The 24,938-nt window shown below is 45.4% G+C and overlaps 1 protein-coding gene and 1 non-coding gene across 6 annotated transcripts in view; one reads left to right on the top strand and one right to left on the bottom strand.

The window, feature by feature from the left end:
• The window catches only part of RUNX2 (RUNX family transcription factor 2), a 348,854-nt gene that overhangs the window by 100,226 nt on the left and 223,690 nt on the right, over positions 1 to 24,938 (bottom strand). For 2 of the 5 annotated variants that reach the window (XM_061398323.1, XM_061398327.1), the window contains 2 exons: positions 24,261 to 24,326; positions 18,191 to 22,514 (listed from right to left, as the gene is read on the bottom strand). The exons of 2 other annotated variants lie outside the window; for them this stretch is intronic. In XM_061398323.1, the coding sequence (XP_061254307.1) occupies positions 22,036 to 22,514; positions 24,261 to 24,326 (545 nt within the window). In that variant the 3' untranslated portion in view covers positions 18,191 to 22,035. Of the gene's footprint in view, positions 1 to 18,190; positions 22,515 to 24,260; positions 24,327 to 24,938 lie in introns of those variants that run through there. One more of the 5 variants, XM_061398325.1, reaches the window with a different exon arrangement.
• Positions 6,425 to 6,497, top strand: TRNAG-UCC (transfer RNA glycine (anticodon UCC)). Its single transcript has one exon. It is a non-coding gene; the product is annotated as a tRNA-Gly (tRNA).

Below are 24,938 nucleotides of genomic sequence, written 5' to 3'. Positions count from 1 at the left end.
AATGTTATGTGCCAGCCTGGATGGGAGGGAGTTTTGAGGAAGAATGGATACATGCATATGATGGCTGAGTCCCTTCACTGCTCACCTGAAACTACCCCAACTTTGTTAATCGGCTAGACCCCAATCCAAAATGGTTTTGATATTTTAAAATATTTTAATTAAAATAAAAAATAAAATTATAAGATTTTCGTGTTGAAATTTGCCAGTGTTGGAGGTGGTATTTTGTCTCATTTAGTTTCAATGTTTCTCCAGCATTTTCTCTTCCAGTTACCCCAATGTTCTTTGGGGTCCTATGGGGCGAGCTACCAAGAACAAAGGCCAAAGTGGCCGCTTTGAGCTGCAGTGCGCTGTTGCAACTGAAATACTGCGTGTCCTTAGAAGGACTCAGATGTCAAGGAAGAGCCTTGGGCTGAGAGGAGGAAATGAGGACGCACCAGCGTGACGTGTGCACGAGTGCGGAGTCGCTTCAGTCGTGTCCAAGTCTTCGCAACCCCGTAGATCACAGCCCACCAGGCTCCTCTGTTCATGGGATTCTCCAGGCAAGAATTCTGGGCCAGGTTGCCATTTCTTTCTCCGGGGGATCTTCCCGACCTAGGGATCTAACCCGCATCACCTGTGTCTGCTGCACTGCCTGTGGATTCTTTACCCCTGAGCCCCTGGGTGAACCCTAGTGTGATCCTTAAACCTGGGCAAGGCATGTTAACAAGTCCAGGCCTCAGTCTGGTCATTCGCAAATTGGACTCAGTGATCCAAGTTTCCTTTTCTAACATTTTGGAGAGAAAGAAGTTAATATTTATTTATTCTGTGTTAATATTTAATACTTTTGCTAGGCCCTCTATTTAGGTTATTTTATTTACTCTTCCAAAAAAAAAAATTCCTAAGAAGCAGTGTCCCCATTTTGCCTATAGGGAAACCAAGGCCGAGTGGGATGGAGGTTTCAGTCACTGGGACATGGAGGGATGGAATTTTAGAATCAACAGGGCCACCCCCAGGGGACGCTCCCTCCCTTTCTGCCCCCACAGTGGTTCCCACACCTTGTGCCCAGAGGCTTCAAGAGCCTAGTTCTGCAGTTGGTTCTAATCCTCCGTAGTTAACAGGGAAGGTTCTAACTACATTCTTTTCTACTGTCATCAGCTACTTAAAGTGGCAAGAAACAATAGCCTCTTTCTCTGCTCTCCTGGAAGGGTGGCTCCTGGACCCTTGCTGAGTCTCTGAGTGACAACCAGGGCAGACTTTCCAGCCTGACTGCCCCCAGGGGCCCTGGGCAAGTCTAGAGGGATCCTGCCACCCAGCTCTTCCCCGCAGAACTGTTAAGTGGTGTGAGCTTCTACTTACCCCATAAAGAGAGTCCCCCAACCCTAGTATATTTGGCATATATTTGATCCATTACAGGACTCAGAAAAGCATATCATGACCCTTTTGACAAAATATTAGGGACTCCTCTTGATAAACAAACCCATTCTCTATGGCCACAATGCCCCTTATCCAGATGCCTCACACCTGAGATCTCTTTTCTCACACCTGGTGTCTGAATCCTGAAACAATCACCAAATGCTGACCAAGTCCCACTGCAGGGGACCCTGAGAGTGGTCACTGGGAACTATAATATCTAAGGATGTAGCTACAGAGGGGTTACACTCATAGGCTTTGCCTCTCTTCCCGTGAAGAGTTGTGGGGTCTACTTCCCCTCCCCTTGGCCCGAGGCTGGCCCCTGTGATTGCCTTTGACCAACAGAACACAGTGGGAGAGTGACCTTGCCCATCTCCTCTTCAAGCTGGACCTTAAGAGAGATGCAGCTTCCACATTTGTGCCTCTTAGAAGCCCTGACTGGAAGAATGCTGACCACCCTGGGACCACCATGCCATGAGGAAGCTCAAGCTAGCCCTGCAAAACCACTGGGCTGAGCCCTGCCAGCATTCTTGACCCACGGAATCATGAGCAATACAACAGCTATTGTTCTAAACCACTAAATTTCGATGCTGTTGGTTAAGCAGAAACATAGATAACCGAAATAATGTAAGAGGATTAGAGCACCAAACCCATGGGGTTCAGACGACATACAGTGTCATTGAGCAATTGAGTCAGAATGGCTAGGAAGTCTGCACAGAAGGAGACCTGAAGGTTTGTAAGAGGAGATGGAGTTGGATGCATGCAAGGACAGGGTGTCGGGGAGGAAATTCTACAATATACAGCTACTCCACAGGCCTCTGGGGAAATGCCCTGAACACCCATCAGACTCCTCTTTTATTTTCACTTCGGCGGCCTGACTGCAGAGCAAACCGTTAACCCTGGGGCATCAGCCTGAATTTGACCCAAAGTAGCCCATTATACGGAGAAGGCAATGGCACCCCACTCCAGTACTCTTGCCTGGAAAATCCCATGTACGGAGGAGCCTGGCGGGCTTCAGTCCATGGGGTCACGAAGAGTCGGATACGACTGAGCGACTTCACTTTCACTTTTCACTTTCATGCATTGGAGAAGGAAATGGCAACCCACTCCAGTGTTCTTGCCTGGAGAATCCCAGGGATGGGAGAGCCTGGTGGGCTGCCGTCTATGGGGTCGCACAGAGTTGGACACGACTGAAGCAACTTAGCAGCAGCAGCAGCCCATTATAAGTAGGAGATTTCTCCAGAGTTCTGTTTTATCTCTCCAACTCCTATGAATTTCATATTGCATTCCATACTTTATTCATCTATATCTTAACATTAAAAAATGTTTGAAATTTCTTAGCAGTTAAGTTACCTCAACCACTTCAAGGAAAATAGATACTCCAGGGAAAGGGGTCACAATGAGACAGGAGACTGTGTAGACCCAAAACACACGTGCACCCTGAGGGGGGGCATCAGCTTCACTCTCCGTCTGTGGCCACAGACTTTGGGGTTTTCCTTTCAAGATCCAGTCACACACCCTTAGCAGCCATATCTAGCCTCTGGCACCCCCTCATCCTGTTTCATTCCCAGCTTGAAGCTCCCCCTAGGTTCACAAGGGGCCCAGCTCAGGAGAGAACCCGCCGACTCCCTTCAGATGTGGATTAAAAATGACAGTCACCCGACACTTTTGTTCTTCTATCTCTGATCCAGGTTCCAGGTCAGCCACCAGTAGAGTGTTTGGAAAGCAACCTGAGGTGATTCTCAGCCTTTCCAACACGCTCAAATGCTCCCCCAAACTTCTTTTTCTTAGAGAATTCACACACACCCACCCACACACACACACACTCATGTCTACAGCCTGTGTAGATACGTTGACACTTGGAAGCAATAGAGAGGAAAGCTTTTATTATTGTTTGCCATTTGAAAATGATTATCCAGCAGGATGATGTGTATTGAAGGAGACAAGCCACAGTTAGCATCCCGGGGAGCACTCCCTCCCTAACCTGGGTGAGCCTGCACCACCTCCCAGCTTCTCCACTGGGGACTGCCTAGTGCCAGACTTGGATGCCGACCAACACAAATTAAAGGAATAAACGGCCTCCTAGACGGGACTCGGGATGCAGGAGAGTGAGAATGCTGAGAATTTTAAAGGGCTCATCACCTCAGTAGGAGACAAAAAATAAGCCTCAGAAGGAGCAGCTACTCCAACAGATGGTCACCTTCTCCAGTTCGGAAGGTCTCTGGTTCTGGGTTACCCGGTGATTACAGAGGCAATCTCTCCTGTGCCCACATCCCTCCTCCCCGCCTTCCCCCTGCCCTGCCCTGCCCAGGGCCTCCAGTCCTTCCTACAGCAAATCCTCTCTCCTCTTGGGTCCTTTCTGGAAATACAGTCAAGCCTTGTTTAAAATCATGAGGCTCTAAGACGGCACTCTGTGTGAGAACACAGCTAACCAACTTGTGTTCAAAAGTGGATCTAGAGGTGGCCAGGGTTTAATGGTATCTGTTTGGGGTGATGGGAATGCAGCAGTCACACAATGTGAAGAGTGGACTAAACGCCCCTGAATGGTTCACTTTAAAAATGGTTCATTCGGGGCCTTCCCTAGTGGCCCAGTGGTTAAGAATCCATCTGCCAATGCAGAAGACATGGGTTCGAGCCCTGGTCCGGGAAGATCCCACATGCCAAAGGGCAACTAAGCCTCCACACCACAACTACTCAACTCCCCATGCCACAACTAGAGAGTCGAGCTCCACAATGAAAGATCCTGTATGACATATTTGCACACTGTAACTAAGACCCAACATGGCCAGATAAATACATATTTTTTAGAGAAAGTTTCATTTTATGCCATGTGAATTTCACCCCAAGTTGGAAAAAAAAATGATCTCACAAGAAAAAGTAAATCCTTCTAGAATTTTATTAACCAGCCCATATTCAACATTATATGATTGTTCCTAGTTCCTTGCAGGACAGGACTTGAGAGGCTCCTAGTACAGAGAGAAAGTAAAATCAGCGAGCTGCCCAGTAGGCTAAAATTAACCGACCCTCCACAATCTGGATTTGGCAAGTGGCTAAACTTCTCTCCTGTTCCTCCTTTGTAAGCTCAAACGTGTCTTATGAGCCTCTTGAGAGGAGCTCATAAAAGCAATGATAGACTCAGGCCAAATCTTGGGGGGCAGGCTGTATGTTTGACCTCCTAATAACTTCATTTCTTTTTCAGCCCCCAGCCAGCCATCTCCAAGAAGCCCCCACATCAGGCAACGCAGAATTTTTCTTTATATATGATTTTAATCTTCAACAGCTCTGGCTGGTTCAAAATAAAGAGAAGGGAAGATACTGGGAGTGTGTCCCCTGCAAATTTTAAAAAAGAAAATGAAAGCAGTCTTGTATTCCAACAAGTCCTTGTGATACTCAGAAAAGAATCCTTCTGGTCAAAGAATATTTTTATTTCGTGTGTCTATATAAATAGGCTTTTTTTTTTTAATAGAAAGCACATCACTAGGGTCTAACACAAACGTGGTTTTGATTGAACCAGACTTACATTTATATCTGAAGCTCGTTGGCTAACAATAGAACTGGTTTTCCCATTTGCCAACATCAATGTTGACCTGTTTTCACCTACATTTTATAGACGTCAGGAAAAGAAACTGTGCGCTAGTCAGGGGCGTACCCTGGCCTTTCTCAGCCACACTCACTTGCATTTTTTGCAGCTCCTTTAAATTCCCCTTGTCACAAAAACTAACAATAAGGTCAAGTATTTCAGAAAGAAATATTGAATTATTATCCAACTTTGTCAAACAGCCAAGAGCCTACGAAAGCTAACCACGAACTGCAGAAGGGCGGATTAACCTCAGGCCTCCCAGCCCTGCCTCCATTGCTCGGGGAAGGATTTTTGGCACCAGGGGGGCACCGGGAGGGTTGGGGGGAATGGGAGCTGGATGGCTCACAATCACGTCCCAGCGTCCGTCCCTGGGGAGTGTCTTGTTGCTCTCGTTTGCTGCTGCAAAAGAGCCAGCTTTGATTTTTCTTGGAGAAGGTTCCAGGCACCCTAACATCTCAGTCATGCCAACACCACGAGGCTGCCCAGCTCTCCTGATCCCCTGGCCGTATCCCTGTCCATCAAGGCTAATTTCTATGACAACATAAACTTCACTGTGTCGCCAATAAACTCAAACCCAATGGAACTTGATGCAGCCAGGACGGAGAATGACAGACGGGCAAGATGTCAGGGCTGGAAATAGAACTCGTTCCGCCAGCCAGTGGTTTGGGAGGGGTACAGAAGGATTTATGTGTGTGTGCATGTGTTTTATTTGCTCTAATAAGTCTAATAAAGTTCCATTAATCAATAAACCACCTCTTGCAGAGACAGGAATAAAATGCAAGGCCCCCTGATGTGAGCTTCAGGTAGAACCAGGACTCTCTCCCTCATTTTCACTCCAGCCCACAGTGGCTAAGAACACGGGTCCCCTATCACCTCAAGGCATCTGGGCAGGGTTCTGGGGCAAGAGGAGAGAGAAAGAAGAATGAGGGTTGGCTTTCAACGGGGCAAGGCAGGGATTAGCCTGTAGGAAGGCAGCAGCTCCAGGAGATGTCAAAAAAACCATCCCAAGCAACTTTCCTGCCCTTTGAGCTGGGTATGTGACTTTGGAAGTGAGGTTTCAGTGGTTCCAAAAAAAACCTTTCTTGAAATGCAAATACACTGACTCCTCAAAGGTGAGTGTCGGGACATTTTCGCTTCATAAAAGAAGAGATCCACAGTGCAGGGGTAAATGGTGTGGGCTCACGGAGAGACACAGGGTCCATGGGGGTCCTTCAGGGGCATGGCAGGCCTCCAAAGGAGGGGTCTGGAGGGGTAGGTAGAGAAGATCCCAAAATCCTGCTTTAAAGTTTTACATAGGGTCAGTCGTGAGCATAACTTGCGTGACATTCTTTGAATAGGTGTCATCCAGAGCATAAACGTGTCCCAACCATTTATACTGGTCACTCTACTGAACGCTGAAATGTCTCAGGTGCCAGATCATCTCTCACTTTCTCATCAAGACTCCAGTCCAGGACTTCCCTGGTGGTCTAGTGGTTAAGACTCTGTGCTTCCAATGCAGGGGGCCCAGGTTCAATCACTGGTTGGGGAACTAAGATTCTTCGTGCCCTGGTGTGGCCCCAAAAGTAAAAGACTTCAATCCACTTGGTAGCAGAGGTTGAACAATCAGTTTTATCTGAGCAATCAGATAAAGCATATCTATACTTGGTCCTGAAATTTTGATATTTTGTGCTGTCATCCCTCAATGTTTCTTACAGTGGTGTTTCTTCTGTTAAACATCAAGATCGCACATTTTTATCTTCATACTGTATAGTTTGATAGCACGGGTCTTTAATTATTCTGGTATTGAACATGGTTTCTGAAATGAGACTCGTATCACACAGAGATTCTGATACTGCTTACCCAACCACCTCACTCTAAAGCCTCTGAGAAGTCCTCTTTCCCGTCCTATGTATGGATATGTGATCTGGAACACTACAGATTGTCACAAGCCTGGGATGGCCGTATCACCTCTTTTTCCTTCTGGAGAGCTGTATGTAGGGGCCTGCCTGTTCCTGGGTACCACACTGCAAGGTGGACTGGGGCTGACACTCAAGCTCAGCGGCAGACCCAGAACAGCAAGGAATTGATTACTCGTTCTTCCAGATCCAGCTCAAGCGTCATCTTCCTGTTGCTCCAGGGGCTGCTGCCTGTATGGGGTTCCTCTACCCTTGGTTCTCTACCATTGAGAAAGGGGCGACAGAGGAGGAGATGGTTGCATGGCATCACCGACTCAATGGACATGAGTTTGAGCACACTCTAGGAGATAGTGAAGGACAGGGAAGCTTAGTGAGTGAAAGTTGCTCAGTTGTGTCTGACTCTTTGCAACCCCGAGGACTATACAGTCCATGGAATTCTCCAGACCAGAATACTGGAGTGGGGAGACTTTCCCTTCTCCAGGGGATCTTCCCAATCCAGGGATCAAACCCAGGTCTCCCACACTGCAGGCAGATTCTTTACCAGCTGAGCCACAAGGGAAGTCCAAGAATACTGGAGTGGGTAGACTACCCCTTCTCCAGCAGATCTTCCCAACCCAGAAATTGAACCAGGGTCTCCTGCATTGCAGGTGGATTCTTTACCAATTGAGATATCAGGGAAGCCCAATAGGGCTTAGCGTGCTGCAGTTCACGGGGCTGCAAAGATTTGGACACAACTTTGCAACCAAACAGCAACAACCCTTGGTCCACAGCTCTCTTGTGGCGCTGCTGTGCCGTGTTGTCACTTACAGGCTTACTTTTCTGTCTCTCTGAGTAGATGGTGAATTTTTGGGGGGCACAGAGTATATCTCATTCACTGTCCTTTCCTTTCCATCATTTCTAGTGAGTGTTCAATCAGTGTTTATTGAATGAATGGCCCCTCCCTCCAAGCCAGATGAGAGTCGGGGGTTGTGAAGCAAAACAATGACAACTGTTCTGTCAAGCAAGGGATAGGGCAAAGCTACAGATTTTCCCCCTTCTTAGCCTTCCACTTCCTTCTGCCCTGTAAATGGCTTTGCACTTGTGTCTCACAATCACGAGACATAATAAGGCAGTGCCTATCATTAAACAAGCATTAGATGATTAATCACATTCTAAGTTTTGTCTAATAACACTACACCTGGTACCTGTGTCTCCCATCTTTGCACCACTAGCATGGTTTTCTGCTTACATCTTTAAAATTGAAGATATGTGTTGGTTGTAATGTAACTCAGATGGTAAGCAGATAAAAGGTAAAACTGAGATGAAAAATCTGTCTTTTTTCAAGATTAGCTGTCATGTACCATTTCTTTAGATGGCTAGGATATCACGTGAATGAAATCCAGAATGTGGCCTCCTGTCTATAGTCAGAGCATAAAACAGCAAATAGAAAGACCTTGGATCACAGCAAGGTCATGACATCTACCTTTAGTACTGAGGACAAGCGGACCTCTTGTCCACTAAGGAACAATCAGTTTGAAGCATGTTGCCAACAGACAGATCACCTTTGTTCAGGAAGGAATGACATTCATCCTCTTACACCAAATTTCTTACTAGGTCAGACCTGGTATCTTTACCTATGATTGTAATGAAGTCATGTATAATGGGTCTTTTTCAATAAGGTTAGCTGGAAAAGATCCTGATGTTGGGAAAGATTGAAGGCAGAAGGAGAAAAGGGTGGCAGAGAATGAGATGGTTAGATAGGATCACGGACTCAATGGACATGAATCTGAGCAATCTCTAGGGGATAGTGACAGATAGGGGAGAGTAGCACGCTGCAGTCCATGTGGTCACAAAGAGCTGGACACTACTTAGCGACTGAACAACAGCTGGAGTATGGTATGGAATTCGTATGTTGGAAATTAATTCACATGTGTATAAGAAATTTTTAACAGAATCAGTTTAAGTTAATAACAAATGGAAATAGGTTCATAAAAAGTAAAAAAGTAAACGAATGCTTAATGAAAGGATAACGCAGAAGATGCTACTCTCATAAAGGAAGGAAATGCCCCTTCCAGGGAATGAGCTTGAGAACTACTTAGAAATAGATTCCAACCCTTGACGTCCCCTCATCCGTCTACAGCGTGATCCTGCAAAAGTGATTTGACCTCTCTGGGATTTCGTTTCCTAATCCTCTACAAAAGGGCCACTTTGGCCAATTCTGTGAGGGACAGTGGACCTCGTTATCTCTCTTAATGCTAGGCAGACTCTAGCTGCCTCTTAAAACTCCCCACAATTTCTCCATTCTGAAAGCCACTCCACATCTATAGATAGGTAAGAGTTGCTGCATGGAACCTTAGAAGACCATCTGGAAGGTAATATATCATCGCCTACACTTCAGGAGAAGGTCAAGAGAGGTTAAGTGGCTTGTTCAAGGTCACACGTTTGGTTAGTAGGGATCTGGAACTCAGATCTTTTTTTGCCACTTACTGCTTTCCCCTTTCTTTTGTTTTTATTATTATGTATTTATTTATTTGGCTGCGCTGCAGGGCACATGGGATCTTAGTTCCCTGACCAGGGATTGAACCAGTACCCCTTGCAGCAGAAGTGCAGAATCCAGACCACTGGACCACCAGGGAAGTCCCTCCACTTCCCCCTTTCAATACGTCGCTCAGCCCCTTCATGCAGCCGCATGACTGTGACAATAGGAAAGAGAAAATGGAAGAGCAGATTTCCCCCTCTGATTATATGAAAATCATCCACTTTTTCAACACCAACCCTCCCATATATTATGGTGGAAATGAAAGGCTTGTATGACTAAATATAGATGTCGAGTACCTTACAAATACTTGAGTATTTTAGGAAGTGGGAAATGAAATTGGCTGTAAGCAGAAATCAAAACTATCTAAATTCTCTCTAGAAACGAATCATTAACTTTTTAATCTCTGTTTTTGGCCACGTGAAACATTCATGAATTTGCTTAAATAGAGAATGGCATGACAGACATCTCTTATTGGGATGGATGAATTGAACAGAGATGCTTGCCAACATGCTTTTTAATGGTGGTGAGCCTTCCACTATATTGCTCTGCTTATAGTAGATGTTCAAGAAATATTTCCAGAAAGAAAAAAGAAAATAAGGCAGAGAGAATGAGAGGGAAAGAGGTCGTTCTATTCTCTGGGAATTTGGGAAAATGGGATATTAATTCCATATAAAATAGATGTAAGGAAATAGTCTGTAAAATGCTTTAAGACAGTTGGAGAGAAACCTACTTATTCAGTTAAAGAGATTTAGATGATTTAGGGCAGAAAACACTGAGATTCCATTCCCAGGTTCCTCCAGGCCCCTGTACAAGTACTCAAAGCCATGTACACATCAGGTATCCCAACTCAGACCTGGGGCCTCCAAGATCAGTTCCGCCTCTTAGTAATGCCAGTTCAGAAACGGGGGACCCGGGGGCAGGACTCGTCACCTGCCCCTTTGTCAGGTGGCGAGAAGGACCCCAGAGCCACTCTTGGAAAGGCAAGAGTTGAAGTTGACAGGAATTTCTTGGTCTGGGCCTTTCTCTTGTTAAATGAGGGCAATGCTGCCAAATTGGGTTCATTAATACCTTTTTCAGCAGCAACATTAACATGAAACTCAACATACCTAAATGGAAGACCTTGGAAGAAATCACATATTGAGGGTTGAGGTTGGGGCAGAGTCAACATTTCTGTTTTGAATGTGCCCATGCATTTAAAATTTATCCTTTATGCTATGTGATGTCTCTGAGTTCCTTCAGGGAAGAGGCCATGATAAGCCAATTGCCAAAGTTAGACATGATGTTCAGTAGAAAATTAGTCTATAAAATAAGTTAAAAAAGATTACTTTGAAAGAGCAACATTTTTTTAAATGTCCAAAGAATATTTTTAAAAAAGCATTCCACTTGGGGCTCTAGCTGTATTGAGAGTCAAACTATTTGGAATCTTTATAGACACATTTTAAGAGAATCAATGTAGTCATTCAGTTCAGTTCAGTTCAGTCGCTCAGTCGTGTTCGACTCTTTGCGACCCCATGAATCGCAGCACGCCAGGCCTCCCTGTCCATCACCAACTCCCGGAGTTCACTCAGACTCACATCCATCGAGTCAGTGATGCCATCCAGCCATCTCATCCTCTGTCGTCCAGGCATAACAATAATGCTTGTGCATGCTCAGTTGCTTCAGTCATGTCTGACTCTTTGCAACCCCATGGACTGTAGCCCACCACGCTCCTCTGTCCATGGGATTATCCAGGCAAAAATACTGGAGTGGATTGCCATGTCCTACTCCAGGGGATCTTCCCAACCCAGGGATCAAATCCTCATCTCTTGCATTGCAGGTGGATTCTTTACCCACTGAGCCAAAAAGAATCTGCTTGCCGGTACAGGAGATACAAAATATGTAGTTTTGATCCCCGAGTCAGGAAGATCCCCTGGAGTAGGAAAAGGCAACCCACTTCAGCATTCTTACATGTAAAATTCCATGGACAGAGGAGCCGGGAGGGCTACAGTCCATGGGGCACAAAGAGTAACTATAAGAGAGTCCATCTATTTTATATTTATTATGCTACAGACACTTTGCTAGGCTTCCTCATATCTCATTAAATCATTTACTTTCTTCACTGATGATAAAGGAGAGTGTGTCTAAACTTTTAGCTTAGGGACATAGTCTTTAGAATTATACAGATCTAGGCTTGAGTCTTAATGGCTATGTAACTTGGGCAAGTCTAAACCTGTTTCCTCATCAGTAAAATGGGGATAAAGACAGTACTGCCTTCTTCCTAGGTTGCTGGGAAGATTGAGATAGTCTCATGAAACATTCAGCCAAGTGCCAAGGGCATAGTCAAGTGTGTGATGAAAATTAAATGTTTTAAGTATTCTTATTTGATCAGGTTATAGTACCAAATATGACTTTTCCCCAAGAAGAAATTAAAACAATGGCCTCAGTGCCATCCCAAGAGTGGAAAGAGGTAAACCATCTTCTGTCTCCATTGCCTTCTCCCTGGAATGGTCATGCTAGTGAGGTCTGGGCCTAACAAACTTCAAAGACAGCTAACGAGGAAGAAAACAGTGAGAAAACAGTAGCTAGGCTGTCCTGTCCGCATTGCGGGGAAGGGAGCAGCAACCAGGAAAAGGAAGTACCAGGGCTTAGGAGGATGATGGGGACAAAGAAGAAAAGCCGCAAGGAGGACTTCATTGGTGTTGTTTAGGGGCTCAGTCATGTCTGACTCTTTACTACTCCATGGACTGTAGTCTGCCAGGCTCCTCTGTCCATGGAATTCTCCAGGCAAGGACACTGGAGTGGGTAGCCATTCTCTTCTCCAGGGGATCTTCCCGACCCAGGGATTGAACCTGTATCTCCTGCATTGGCAGGCAGATTCTTTACCACTGAGCCACCAGGGAAGCCCCAGGAGAACTCTAGGGACCTGATTACCAGTATGAACCTCTCTACCTGCTCCTAACATCCATTCCTTCTCTCACTCCTGCAGACTTTGGGCACAAAGCCCCAAGGAGAGGCAGTCAGGGAGCACCAGGCACCCTTGCTCTCCGGGAAAGAACTCCTGGGTGGCGAGAGCAGACCTCAGTGTGCAGCCGGGTCAATGTCTGCTGTGGTCAGCCCAGCCCTGCAGAGCCCCACAGCGGCTCTGGCAGCTCCCTGGGAAAGAAGAAAGCAGCATCTTCCATGTGTGGCAGACCCTAAAACAAAATAAGAACTGCGAGATTTGATGGACTCTGACAGGGAGAAGAAGAGAGCGAAAAAGATGGAACAAAGATGCCATTTTAAAATCATTGGCTCAGGTTCAGGATTTCACTATTTTCTATGGCAAGGAGCAAGTAAAAAAAAAAAAAAAATCCCTCCTGTTGATGAGTTGTTGTTTTTTATTTTTTACAGTCAGTGAAAGCCGGAGGGCACGGGGCTTCCGATTTTTCCCTCACGGGGGACCTGGGAGCCGGTGCTCTGGAGAACTCAGAAAAGGGCAGGATGGCCAGAAGGCAGCAAGGCCCCCAGCAGGCAGCACGAGTGGAGGAGGCACCGGGGCAGGAGGACACTCTGTGTTTTCAACTCAGATTCTGTGATCTTTCTGCCAAACGGGGGTTTACAAAGCGAAAACCTCCAGAGCATTCTCATACTTTCTGGCTTATTCGCCTGGTGTTCATCTTAACAGGAATCAGCTGCTTGCCTTCTCACTTCTCCAGCATGTTGCCGGGGAGAATTTAGCATCTGGTCTGGCTATTATTAAAAACAAGAACATCCTGCTCCTTTGGGAGAACAGCACCACTGGCAAGAAATGGACAGAGATATTTGCATTCAGGATTCCAGAGCTGGTTTCGGTTCAATATCTGCTCTCCCCAACCCACCCCCCACCCCCATCCCAGGCTTTCATTTTGAAATTTCCCCATGCATCTGTCATTCGCATTGTGGTCTCCTCTTGCCCGAAACAGAGAGACAGAGCGTAATTTTTCCTTTCACTGGGAGGCAAGAATCGCTGGAGTTGTTCGAATACTGCCCGGCTCCTTCAGTGTGATAAAGTTGAACTACCAGAGGAAAATTTTTTTTTTTTTTTTTTTTACAACTGCGGAAATGAAAAAGTAAACAAGACTGGGGCTGCATGGGTATTCAGACTCCAGCTTTTTTGTTGTTGTTTTCATCTTTTGCTTTTTATTTTAAGCACTGGGCTAGAAGCCTGAAGGAACCATATAATATGAAAAACCCTGAGAGGTTTTATTAGCCAATAAAAAAAACAAAACAAAACTGAGTTCCTATTAACCACTTAACTCCTTGCTAAAGTTCCTCCTTGCATCCCTCCTGGATCCTTCCCTCCCTTGGATGCTCGAGAAGAGTGAAAGTCAGTCCAGAAGTCTCTCCTCCACAGTTTGAGTTCCCAGTGTGCCCCAGAAGTTGTGGTAGAGAATTACAGTCAGTAATAATCTCTGCCTTTCTCATCTGTAAAACCACTAATAAGATCTTGATAAGGAGTTGGATTTTCTACACCCTCACAGCCACACCCAGAAAGACTCTCCGGGCACACAGCTAAAAAGGAGAAAGGTCACTGTGATTTTCAAGATTTCAATATTAAATGACTGTGAGGGAAAAAGAGAATTGGGCTAAGACATTACTGGGGTCTGTCACAAGTCCCACAAAAGGTTCCTCTCATTTTAGGGCAGAAGAATAGAGAGAAACTCACAGAGAAACAGAAAGTGAAACTGGCCAGAGTTGCTGCACTGTCAGAGATGGAAGCAGTTATTAAAAAATAAATAAATAAATGACCTAATTCAAGAAGGAAAGGATGCCCCAGGAGCTTTAAATCATAAAGCCATTGTATCAAGGCCCTCACGATTACACACATCACATGGTTTTGTGTGTTGGCCTTTTGCTATTTTTAAATAATACACTTGCACTTTTTATACCAAAGCATTGTCTGATTGTGTTTTGGGAGTTGCTGGTACCCTCATCTCTCAAAACCCCGCTCCGGCTCTGCCACTGTACCCTATATCTCCTGACTCCATGGATCCTACTCCATCTTCCTCCCTGCACTGGTTTACCCTGGGACTTTGGGTTCTCAGAGAGAAATGCCGCAAGGCAGTAGGAGAACAGGGCCACACGAGACCTGGCTGCAATTCTGTGTTCTGACCTCTTCTGTGTGGTGAAGACAAAACTTGTTCTTGAGGGGCTTGTGTGGAAGTTCTTTAGCTTGTCCCTGGCCCTCCCCAGCCCCCATTTTTTCCTAGCATTCTGCTAGATGGTCTTGGTTTCTCCATAAGGATGGTATCTCTGGGGGGAGTGGGGGCGGGGCAGGGGTGGTATTTCTCCCTTCCTATTGGCTGTGGAGTGACACAGAACCGGGAACAAAGCGTGGCAATCACGAAGTGAGCTACCCTTGTGATGCTAAGACATAAAGTAGGTTTTTCAGAAAACCCCACTGAGTGGTCAGACATCATCGCAACAAGATCATAAAAAAACAAAATTAAAGTAAGTTTTAGTAAACGTTTAGTGGGTTTCTAGAAACTTGATCTTTCTGCTTTCCAACTGGTTGAGCATGTCTGTCAGGACAGCAGGGCCGGTTGAATCACGGAACGCTTGTGAATAAAAATGCTTTACAAAAATGAATAATAGCCCTTCTTAGTCGTCCACATCACTGTGCTCCTCACATCTCAGGGAGGTGGCCGGTGTCCCCGGTCCCTTCTAAATAACCTATTTGAAGAAGAATGATTGCTTGTGGGAGGAAGGTGTGCTTTTTTTTTTTTGCAGAATTTGCAGGAGAAAGAACATCTGAGGCAAATAAATGTTGTGTCAAGGGGCATCTGTGTGTGCACTGAGCCTCATCTTTCCCTGAGAGGTTGCTCTGGTACCTCTTCCCATCCCTTCCCCCTTCTCCCTCCCTCTCCCTCTCTTCAGGCGTGCATGTACCCATCATACCCCGCTTAGTGTATTACCCTTTACATCTGCAGTGGATCCTAGGCTAAATTTTGATGAATTATTATTTTTTTAAATTTCATTTTCAAAGCCTAGCAATTGAATGGCTACTGCTATGAAGCCCTGGGGGAGCTACAGAAAAAGGCTGGTAAGGAGCAAGGAAATGCCCTTGTCTTTGCTCAGAGCTCATAATTTAAATAAGGACCTATCCACGTATTGGTTACTACCTGGCCTTCCTTCAGCATCTTCTCCAGGCCCGAGGAGAGAGCCCAGGAAGGAAGAGCAGAGGTGGTGGAGAAGGGATGGAAATGGCCAGGTCACCCAGGGCAAGGGAGAAGCCAGCTGCCCTGCCACCCCACATTCTCTGCACCAACACCCGGAGAGCTCAGGTGGTGCAGACCTTCCCATGAAGGATCCTTCCCAGGCCCTTTCAACTGACTTGAGGAGCTAATGCATGAGTCTGCCTGGGGTCTCACAGGGCAGCTGGCCTGCGCTCACTGAGACAGAGGTGGTCAGTTGACTTCCCCCAGAAAAACTCAGAGACTACAAAATAGCAATCTTATCACAAACCACCCCACAACCAAAAAAAAAAAAAACAAAACCCTTGTTTCCTAGGGCACGTCTCTAAACTAGCTTTAAATGATTGCGACAGACACTGAAACTGGATTGTGCCCCCATTAACCTGATCATCTAGGTAGGGTTGTTTGCTTACATCAGACCAGCCGGTACCTCCATTTCTACCCTGGCTCTTGGCTGGGTCACTGCAATTAACCACCCGCTTCCAAAGGGGCTGAAAAATCAGCTCGTGAGGATCTGCGGGCCCCGCCCTCCCAGAGAACGAGGAGCGCTTCCTCTACCTCCTTCCTGGCCTTTCCAGACTGTTCTCAAATCCCATAAATATAAACATGTGGCTCTTCAACCGCATCTGCAGATAATAACTTCAGGGGGCTTCCTGTTTACATGGCAATACCCATTTCCCAGCCAAATAAACTCTGCGACAGAGAGCTGAGGTGTTTATGGGGCCGGTCTCGGCTGGGATTGAGTTAACAGGAAACACCCACTCTCTAAGAAATGTCTGATGATTCAATATTTGGGGGGCAGGGGGCACGAAGGGTCAAAAACACTGGAGAAATTGCTTTCTTCTTCCGCCGGTCGTTTCCAGTGAGAAACAGAGAGCCCTGATGAACGCAGCCAAGCCGGCCAGTCCCAGCAAAGCCCCACAGCTGTGCTGATCAAGGGCTATGTGGCCCATGAAGCGGGGAGGAGGGAAGCAGTGCAGAAGGGAGAGCCAGCAGCCGCCTCCCGACACATGCAGACCTCAGGGTGCCATCAGGTGAGGTGGTGAGAGAGGGTGATGGGCCTGCCTCCCTGGGAAGTCCCTAGGTGTCCTGCCTGATTCTCCTGTTTGAATAAGCAATGTCTTCTTACACTGGTTCTGTACAGAAAGCCTAAGAAGTTGGAGGCTTTGGCCCAATGGTTCTCAATCGGGGCAATTTTGAGCCCCACCCCGGCCCTGCCCCGCCCAGGGGACATCTGACAACGTCTGGAGACATTTTTCACCATCAGGAGTGGGTAGCTGCTCGTAGTGTATGGCCGGTAGAAGCCAGGGATGCTGCTAAACATTCTTCATTGCACAGAACAGCTCCCCGCACACACGCCAAAGAATTATCCAGCCTGAAATGTCAATAGCACCAAAGTCTAGCCCATCACCTTTCCATAAACCAAGAAGCTGAGACCCCCGAGGAGGACAGTGATGCACCCTAAACCCTGCTGCCACTGGACAAGGCTGGAATGGCTAAGAGAGCCACCATGCCCACCTCCCGTGCAATGCCTTTTAAAGTCACACAGATGTTTAACTTACAAGGATAAATAAATATGCATCCTCAAAGAGTCGCAAACAAGTTCCCCTGCCTAAGTTCACCCGAAGTGCTTTTAGGATGTCTCCTAGGCTTAGAAATGAGCGGTTGCTAAGCTCTTTTAGAAAACAGAGCCAAAGAGGTAAGAATGAGCAGATCTGAAAGGCAGCCTCTAATTCGTAGTGTGACGTGGGCCCCTAGCCAGTGGTCGTGCTCATAGGTACGGAGGTTTCCTTGTCCCTCCCTAAAAGTGTGATAAGCCCAGGCATAGACAGCACAGGACAGAAAGAAAGCAACCACGCTAACCCAGGCCCTCGACCTTCTTGCAGAGGAGGGACTTACCAAAAATAAACAGCGGCCCAGAATAAAAGTCTCACAACTAGTAGAATTTTTCTGAAGCTAGAGCTCCCCAGGCCAAGGTCCGTTTTTACTCATCCTCGTCTTTGGTTGACTTTCTTTTTAGGAACCCCAAAGAGATGTGAAGAGGAAAATAGATCGCCCCTCTATGGGTGGTGGCTCTTGTGCTTACAGTCAAGGGTTCACTGCTGGCCCTATATATGTGCCTGGAGATGAGAATCATGGAACCATCGAGGCTGCTGTCTTTCCACCCTGACTGCTCCCCTGGTTGGAATAAGGGGCTTTACCCAAGAGTGGGGTGAGCACTCCTTCCTTCAGACAACAGTCTGATAAGGAAGTGAGCACACTCCTAGATTCTTCACCCACCCATCTCTGTGTCAATCGCTCAGTCGTGTCCGACTCTGTGACTTTATGGACTATAGCTTGCCAGGCTCCTCTATCCATGGGATTCTCCAGGCAAGAATACTGGAGTGGGTAGCCATTCCCTTCTCCAGGGGATCTTCCAGACCCAGGGGTTGAACCTAGGTCCAAAGCAGAATCCAGCGCTTACCAAGATGTTTTTCCTCTCACCAATAATATAGGATCTCTGCTCTCATCCAGCCCTGGCAAGTCCTATGACCAATAAGTGCCCAGGTGTAGACAGGAGCAGGCGTCAGACAAGAGAAGAAGCCGCGGATGAGAAAAAACCCAGTGTACACACATGACAAAACCAAAAAAGCCATTTTATTGAAAATTAAATTCAAACTTCAAATTAATATTACAATCATGAGAAAAATGCCAAATAATTCAATTTACAGTTGCAACATACAATACAAATAGTCCCTTTGAAGTTATGAGTAAACTCATCCACAATCATGACCTGTGGCACAAAGCAGAATTTGTACAATATGTGCACGAAAGCAAGTCTTGGGCAACAGCGATTGGAAAAAAAATAAAAATTGAAAGCTTGTATTTACACAAAATGCTACAAATATTTTTGTTCCACAGAAATCTAAGAATGGTAAAGCATATCCAAAAAAAATGGAATTTTATTCAGAATACCTAAGAAATGACTGTAAGTTATGGTTTTGGCTGATAATATTTCAAAGTACTGCATGAAAAGGCAAACAGTTATTTGTAAACATGAAGTAAACAAACATCTAAAAACTTCTCACATAGAAAATACGTTTCAAAGGCATTATCTTTTTTAAGAACAACAAATTCAAGGTTTGGAAAAAGTCATCTTTTATTTATTTATTATGGTTCCTTCGAATGTCATAGGTATAATTATTGTTTTTGCTAATGCTTTGTGTTTTCACATATTCCCCTAGACTCTGAGTCAGTCGCTTTCCTGGGAATGGAGGGAACTCTGAGCCAGCACACCCATCTCCTCCCCTCTGATTCCACAATGAATGGGGCCTAATGGTGTGCAGTTCTCTGCTCACTTTTAAAAGGTCCTGGTCGGGGTAGGACGGCCTGAAGAGTGAACCACAGCTAATCTGTTGAATCTTTGAGTTCTAAACTGGATGCCATTTCACAAAAAATCTAAAAATCTTTGGAACCTAATCTGGAACTCTGACACAGGTTAAAACAGGTTTTTTAATGTTGTTTTGGTCTTTAAAAAAGTGGCCGTATTGGTGACGTTGTAAACCATGTCATTTTAACCTGAAGAAGGTACAGTGCTGGCTAGTTCATGGTTCCATAGTAGCAGTAAGGCTTTGTTTTAATCTTGAAATCACAAATCATGCACATGATTCAGTGCAAATTAAGGACTTGTTTTTTTTTTTTTTAAAGCAAAATTTAATCCCCAGGCTGAAAAACGGCCAAATTTGATCTAAGAAATGTAAATTGCCCCATTGAAATGGTTAGAGTGAAGAGAGAAGGAAGAACTGCTTGAATTTTTCCCAAGAAAAAAAAACTTTTAAAGTGTTTCTGGGTTGCTGCCTGCAGCCATTACTAACATTTCAACACAAAAGCGTCCCTCAAGTCACTTAGTATGTGTACTGTAAACTTAAAAAAGCCCTTTTAACATTAAAAAAGAATGTATAGATATAGTACCTTTTTTATTAAATAGGGTACAGCTGGCACTGGAGAGAACATTTTTATGTCAATTAATTAAGATTGAAATGTGTAACCAGACACTGGCTTTTTTAAGTGCTGCTGAAACAAACACACATATTTTACACTTAAAAATAAATGGATGGTGGTGTGCTTCAAGCCACCACACACAAACAATAAATAGTATCCATTACTACTTCCATCTTTAGGAATAGAAAAGTGGCTTATTTATCTAGGCATACTTGGTATACAACCTTTAGAAGGCAAAGTGTCTTGGTTTGGTTTGGTGTTCCCCTTGATTTTTATTACGGGGAGTCAGGGTGAATTCCCAGGTGAGAAGCACAGGTCCAATGCCCCTTGAGCTGTCCCGAGACGCTTGGGGGGTCTATGAAGTGGGCTGGAGGATGACCAGGGAGCAAGGGGCTTCTGGGGGCTGGAGGCAAATCTCTAACAGGTTCTGCCTAGGGTGGGGGGCTGGAGAGGGGCACAGACTTTGAACGAAAGAGCCCTGACCTGTGGGGGAGGCGGGTGGGGATCTGCCTGGTGGTGTCATGACGCGGTCCTGGCTTGGATTAAGGACCAGGAGAGCTCAGAGTACATCCGACAGGAGGGCTTCAGCTCAAGTTCACACGCAGTAGTAGACACCAGATTCCACCTAGCCTTGCCTTCCTGACACCCTCCATGGTGAGAAATACAATGAGTATCAGAGGCTGTGTATGGGTCCCCACAGCCTGTGTGTTCTCAGATCAGCTGCCTGTTGGAACTTGCCTGCTCCTTCAGATGACCCTGCTCTCAGAAGACAATGACTTAATTCTGCTCCTTTAAATGCAAATTCTGTGGAGAGCTGCCAGTGGGGCCCAAGCTAAGGCAGATTTGGGTTCCCCTGACTTACTGTCTGGGTAAGGCGGGTTGGGTAAGGCTCCCTGGCACAGTTCTGTTCTCCTGTACCTTGCGTATCGTGACTGATCCTTCAGTTACGTGTGTGGCTTTAAGCTGACTGCGTCTTCAGCGTGAAGCCTGGCAATTTTAAGTTTTGCTTTAAGTATGAAACCACAGAACGCCATTCTGCAGTTCAAGGATTCACTTGTGCTTGTCTTTTAATATGACGAGAGTCATCACTATTTCAAAGAAATTAGGAAACCACATCACTCCAGCATTTTATGCTGATAAAGGGCAACATAAGTGATAAAGGACTCAGGGTGCTTTTTAAATCTCTAATTATTGCTATTTTTTAAAAAAGGCAAAGCTGTTTTAGAGGCAATCAAAGATCTGAAAAGAATGAAACATATCAATTCCTTCATACATTGCAAAAACAAGCTACATCTAAAATATTTGGAGATGGAAGTATTTTTTAAAAAATCACATTGTGCCTGGATGAACTGAAATTGCTTAGCAATATTTCAGATATGGCTCTAGCCCACTGAAGAAATTTGTTATTTAATAAAGAGCACTTTTAGAGACCGAAGTCAACATATCAATACACTAAGAAATGTTTCAAGGGTCCAAATGTCATTAAATAATTATAAATATATCTTTAAAGTTATATGACCATTCACGTTAGCAAGTTACCTCAGATTTTACACATATTCATAATTTAAAAAAAAAAAAAGAAGACAAATAACACACAGCCAAACGCAAACACTATCTCTACCATTATGGCTATAATAAGGTATTGCCATTTTCAGTTTTGCATAACAGGAGAAGGAGTGGGTTGGAGGGGGCAGGTGCTTCGGGATCGGATTTCCTTTTGGTTCAATGGGAAAAGGAAAAAAGAAGTATGAAAAAGTAAAATAAAATAATCTATCCTGATCAGTATTTTTTTGAAGTCACTTTCTTAAAGTAGGAAAAACATAATAATAATAAAAACAACTGAACCAAACAGTTCAAATGAGTACTTGCAGAAAGTATGAAAGCAAAAGTTTGGAACAGTTACTCTGAATGGATGGCAGGGGAGTGGAAGCATTCCTTTCTGCCTCTTTTCCCTTCACAGGCACCTGGACCGGCTTTGTAAGCGGGTCTGCCCAGGCACTGGTCCACGTGTTGCGGCGCCGTGAACCGTGAGGACGTGTGGTTTCAGAACACGGGGAGGAAGCGGCTTTGCTCTTCCTCCCGGACTTGGAGTCCACCTCTCTGAACTGGCATCTGAACAGATGATCGAGGATAAGAGACCAAACGACAACAGCAAACAAAAAATACCTTTTTTTTTTTTCCCTTTGTTTGTTTGCAAAGGTACATGTTTAAATAGAAAATTATCTGAAACCTGGTTAGGACTGTCTCTCTCTTGGGCCTTTTGCTTTACAAGATTTACCCTCTTAGGGTTGCAAGATCGTGACAGAGTGGCTGAATGCAAAAAAAAAAAAAAGAAGAAGAAAAGAAAGTTTTCTAAAAAAACAGGCACTTTGTAGATAGCGAGTTGATATACATATATATGCACTCTCTATATATGTATATGTCGATACACTGGGGATGTGGCTCCCCACCGAGACCGCTGGGGCCACTGCTGAGGAAGTTTCAATAGGGTCTCCAAACAGATTCATCCATTCTGCCACTAGAATTCAAAACGGTGGGGGAACTGCTGTGGCTTCCGTCGGCGTCAACGCCATCGTTCTGGGTGGGCAGGTTTGGGTTTAATAGCGTGCTGCCATTCGAGGTGGTGGTGCACGGCGGTAGCATTCTGGAAGGAGACCGATCTCCCCCGGGCACCATGGGGAACTGATAGGATCCTGACGAGGTGCCATAGTAGAGATATGGCGTGCTGCTGGTCTGGAAGGGTCCGCTCTGGCTTTGGGAGGAGCCGGGGTAGGGTGGTGGCAGGTAGGTGTGGTAGTGGGTGGTGGCGGACATACCGAGGGACATGCCTGAGGTGACTGGCGGGGTGTAAGTAAAGGTGGCTGGATAGTGCATTCGTGGGTTGGAGAAGCGGCTCTCAGTGAGGGATGAAATGCTTGGGAACTGCCTGGGGTCTGAAAAAGGGCCCAGTTCTGAAGCACCTAAAAATTACAACAGAAGATGGGGGGGAAACATCTGTAAATATCAGTTAAAATCATGAAAGAATTTTTTTTTACAAGGAAAAAAAAAAAAAGAAAACTTTAGCTTTTCCCCAATGGAACAGCAAGCCACAAACAGACTTTCAAATGCACCAGTCACTACACAGTCTTTTGGGTTTTTTTTTTTTTTTTTTCATTTTACAGTCTTTTAGCCTCAAGTTCTTCACACACACCCCACCCCCCACCGCCCCAGAGAATCCCAAAGGGCTTTAAAAAACCCATATATGTGCTAGGTTGTACATGTAAACCCCATACTCCATGAGACAGATTTCACTCACCAGACTTTAAGACTGAATCCTCATTGATTTTTTTTCTCTTCCCTTTCTGTTTCTTGTGGCACCTCAGATATTTGGAAGTGACCTTCATACTAAGTCTGACACATTTCTTTTTCTCACCCAATAATAAAGAAATTTCAAAATGATCCATTTTGGTATTGATACTCTTAGTAGGGCCCTTTCATCAGTGAAGGAATATAAAAAAAAGATACCCTAACACACGCCTATCACTTGAACTTGTAAAATAATGTAAAATCCTCATCTTGGTAACCAATTTATGTATTTTTTCCTCATCTTAGTAACTGATTTGAAAAAGAAAATCAAACTAGATTTCAATGTTTTCTGGAACTAGCTTATGTATCTGGGGTCATATAGGAGAGTCTGACCCTTAGAAATTCTGCTGAGGGTCATAAGCTAGCAGGATTGAAAGTGGGTGGCACCTAGCAATCACTGCGCTTCAAGCCTTGACGGGAGAAGCAAGACCTGATTAAGGCCACATGCCAACAGCAGCTCTGGGGAAAAGCTCCCTAGAAAAGGAGAAAGAACAGGAGGGCGTCTCACCATCCACCCACCGGGCCCATATACCACATCCTACAGAGTTAGCTGCTGGCCACTTTGAACTGGGAACCTGAAGCAAAGACAGTTTTCCCCTAAAACATGAGGTCCTTTAACTTCTAAAACTAACAAGATGCCTTCTTAATAGGTATTTCTGGCACTCAACTTATGAAACCACAGTTAGAAACCACTTCATGTGGAAATTAGTTTTCGGAAATGCCAAAAACTTATAGTTGTGATCTTTAAAGACTGGGTTATGAATTTCTAACACTGACAGAATTGTGACAAGCTCTTCGATTACACCAGTGTTCTTAAAGATTTTGTTCACACCTGAACTCTTCCAATCCTTTGGCTCTCATATATTTGCTTTTCCTACCACTTTTATCTATAAGGGAAAACACTCAGTATTCTTTTTAAATTTTTGGCCACACCATGCGTGGCATGTGGGATCTTAGTTCCCCCATCAGGGATCAAACCTCTGTTCCCTGCACTAGAAGGCTAAGTGGGCCACGTTAACGACTGGACCGCCAGTGAAGTCTCCCTCGGTAATTCCTGAAGGCCTTAGTGAGCAGGTACTTCCTCAGCTTCCTTTTTATTTAGCCCCCGTTCTGGGATCCTAAAGGAAGCATCTCAATCTTCTTCTTTCAAGGTGCTGATCGAAAGTTGTTCATTTCTCTTAAAATGCACACTGCCTTGTGTTCTTTGTAAAATGCTCAGGTTAAGTGCCTTAGTGGGCACTAATAACTAGAAGTGTCTACTTCAAAGTAATATGTCGTTAATAAAAGTGTTTCTCACTCATCGGGCAGTCTCAGTCAGACAACCCCACCCAGCCCAACCCAGCAATTGTGAAAAGTCTCACCTGCCTGGCTCTTCTTACTGAGAGTGGAAGGCCAGAGGCAGAAGTCAGAGGTGGCAGTGTCATCATCTGTAAAATGAGGGGATGAGCTCTAAGTTCCCTTCTGGTTCTACCATTCTATCACCGTGAATCCCAAGACAGCAGGAGAAGCTACTGCCTTGGGGGAGGGGGGGGAGGCTGGGAAGTTCCCACCCCTCACAGTAAACCTTCCCGGAATCCACAGGCCCCATAAGCAGAGGGGGAAAAGCTGGTGAGCAGCTAGCTTCTAATACCGGAAGCAAACACTTTCAAGATGACAAACCAAAACTCGCACAGTCTGGGCAGTTGCTCTCTGCTTTTGATAAATTCTTCCATCCTCTGCTGGCCTCTCCCTAACCCCTCCCAAGTACAAAATGCTGACAAGTTCAAGTGTGAAAAGGTGCAAGGAGGGACGCGGACAGAACTGCCCACGGTGGTGCAGATGAGATCTGCCATCTCCCTGCCCCGGGCTTCTGTAGCGCCTGACACGATACAGGCCCGGCATGGAGACCACAGATGTTCTCGGCCAGCCCATTTTCATCATGGGGCATCTAGGTGAACTTGAGTCGGCAGAGTTAATAGGTGTAGGCAGGCCACTTCTGTATGCATTAAGTTCAACACTCAGCTCGTGTGAGAGAAACCAGAATAACGTGAGCAATTTCA

Source organism: Bos javanicus, chromosome 23 (genome assembly GCF_032452875.1).
Source record: "Bos javanicus breed banteng chromosome 23, ARS-OSU_banteng_1.0, whole genome shotgun sequence".
Classification (NCBI taxonomy): domain Eukaryota; kingdom Metazoa; phylum Chordata; class Mammalia; order Artiodactyla; family Bovidae; genus Bos; species Bos javanicus.
Note: the sequence above shows the minus strand (reverse complement) of the source record. Positions and strands in the feature narration are given on the sequence as shown.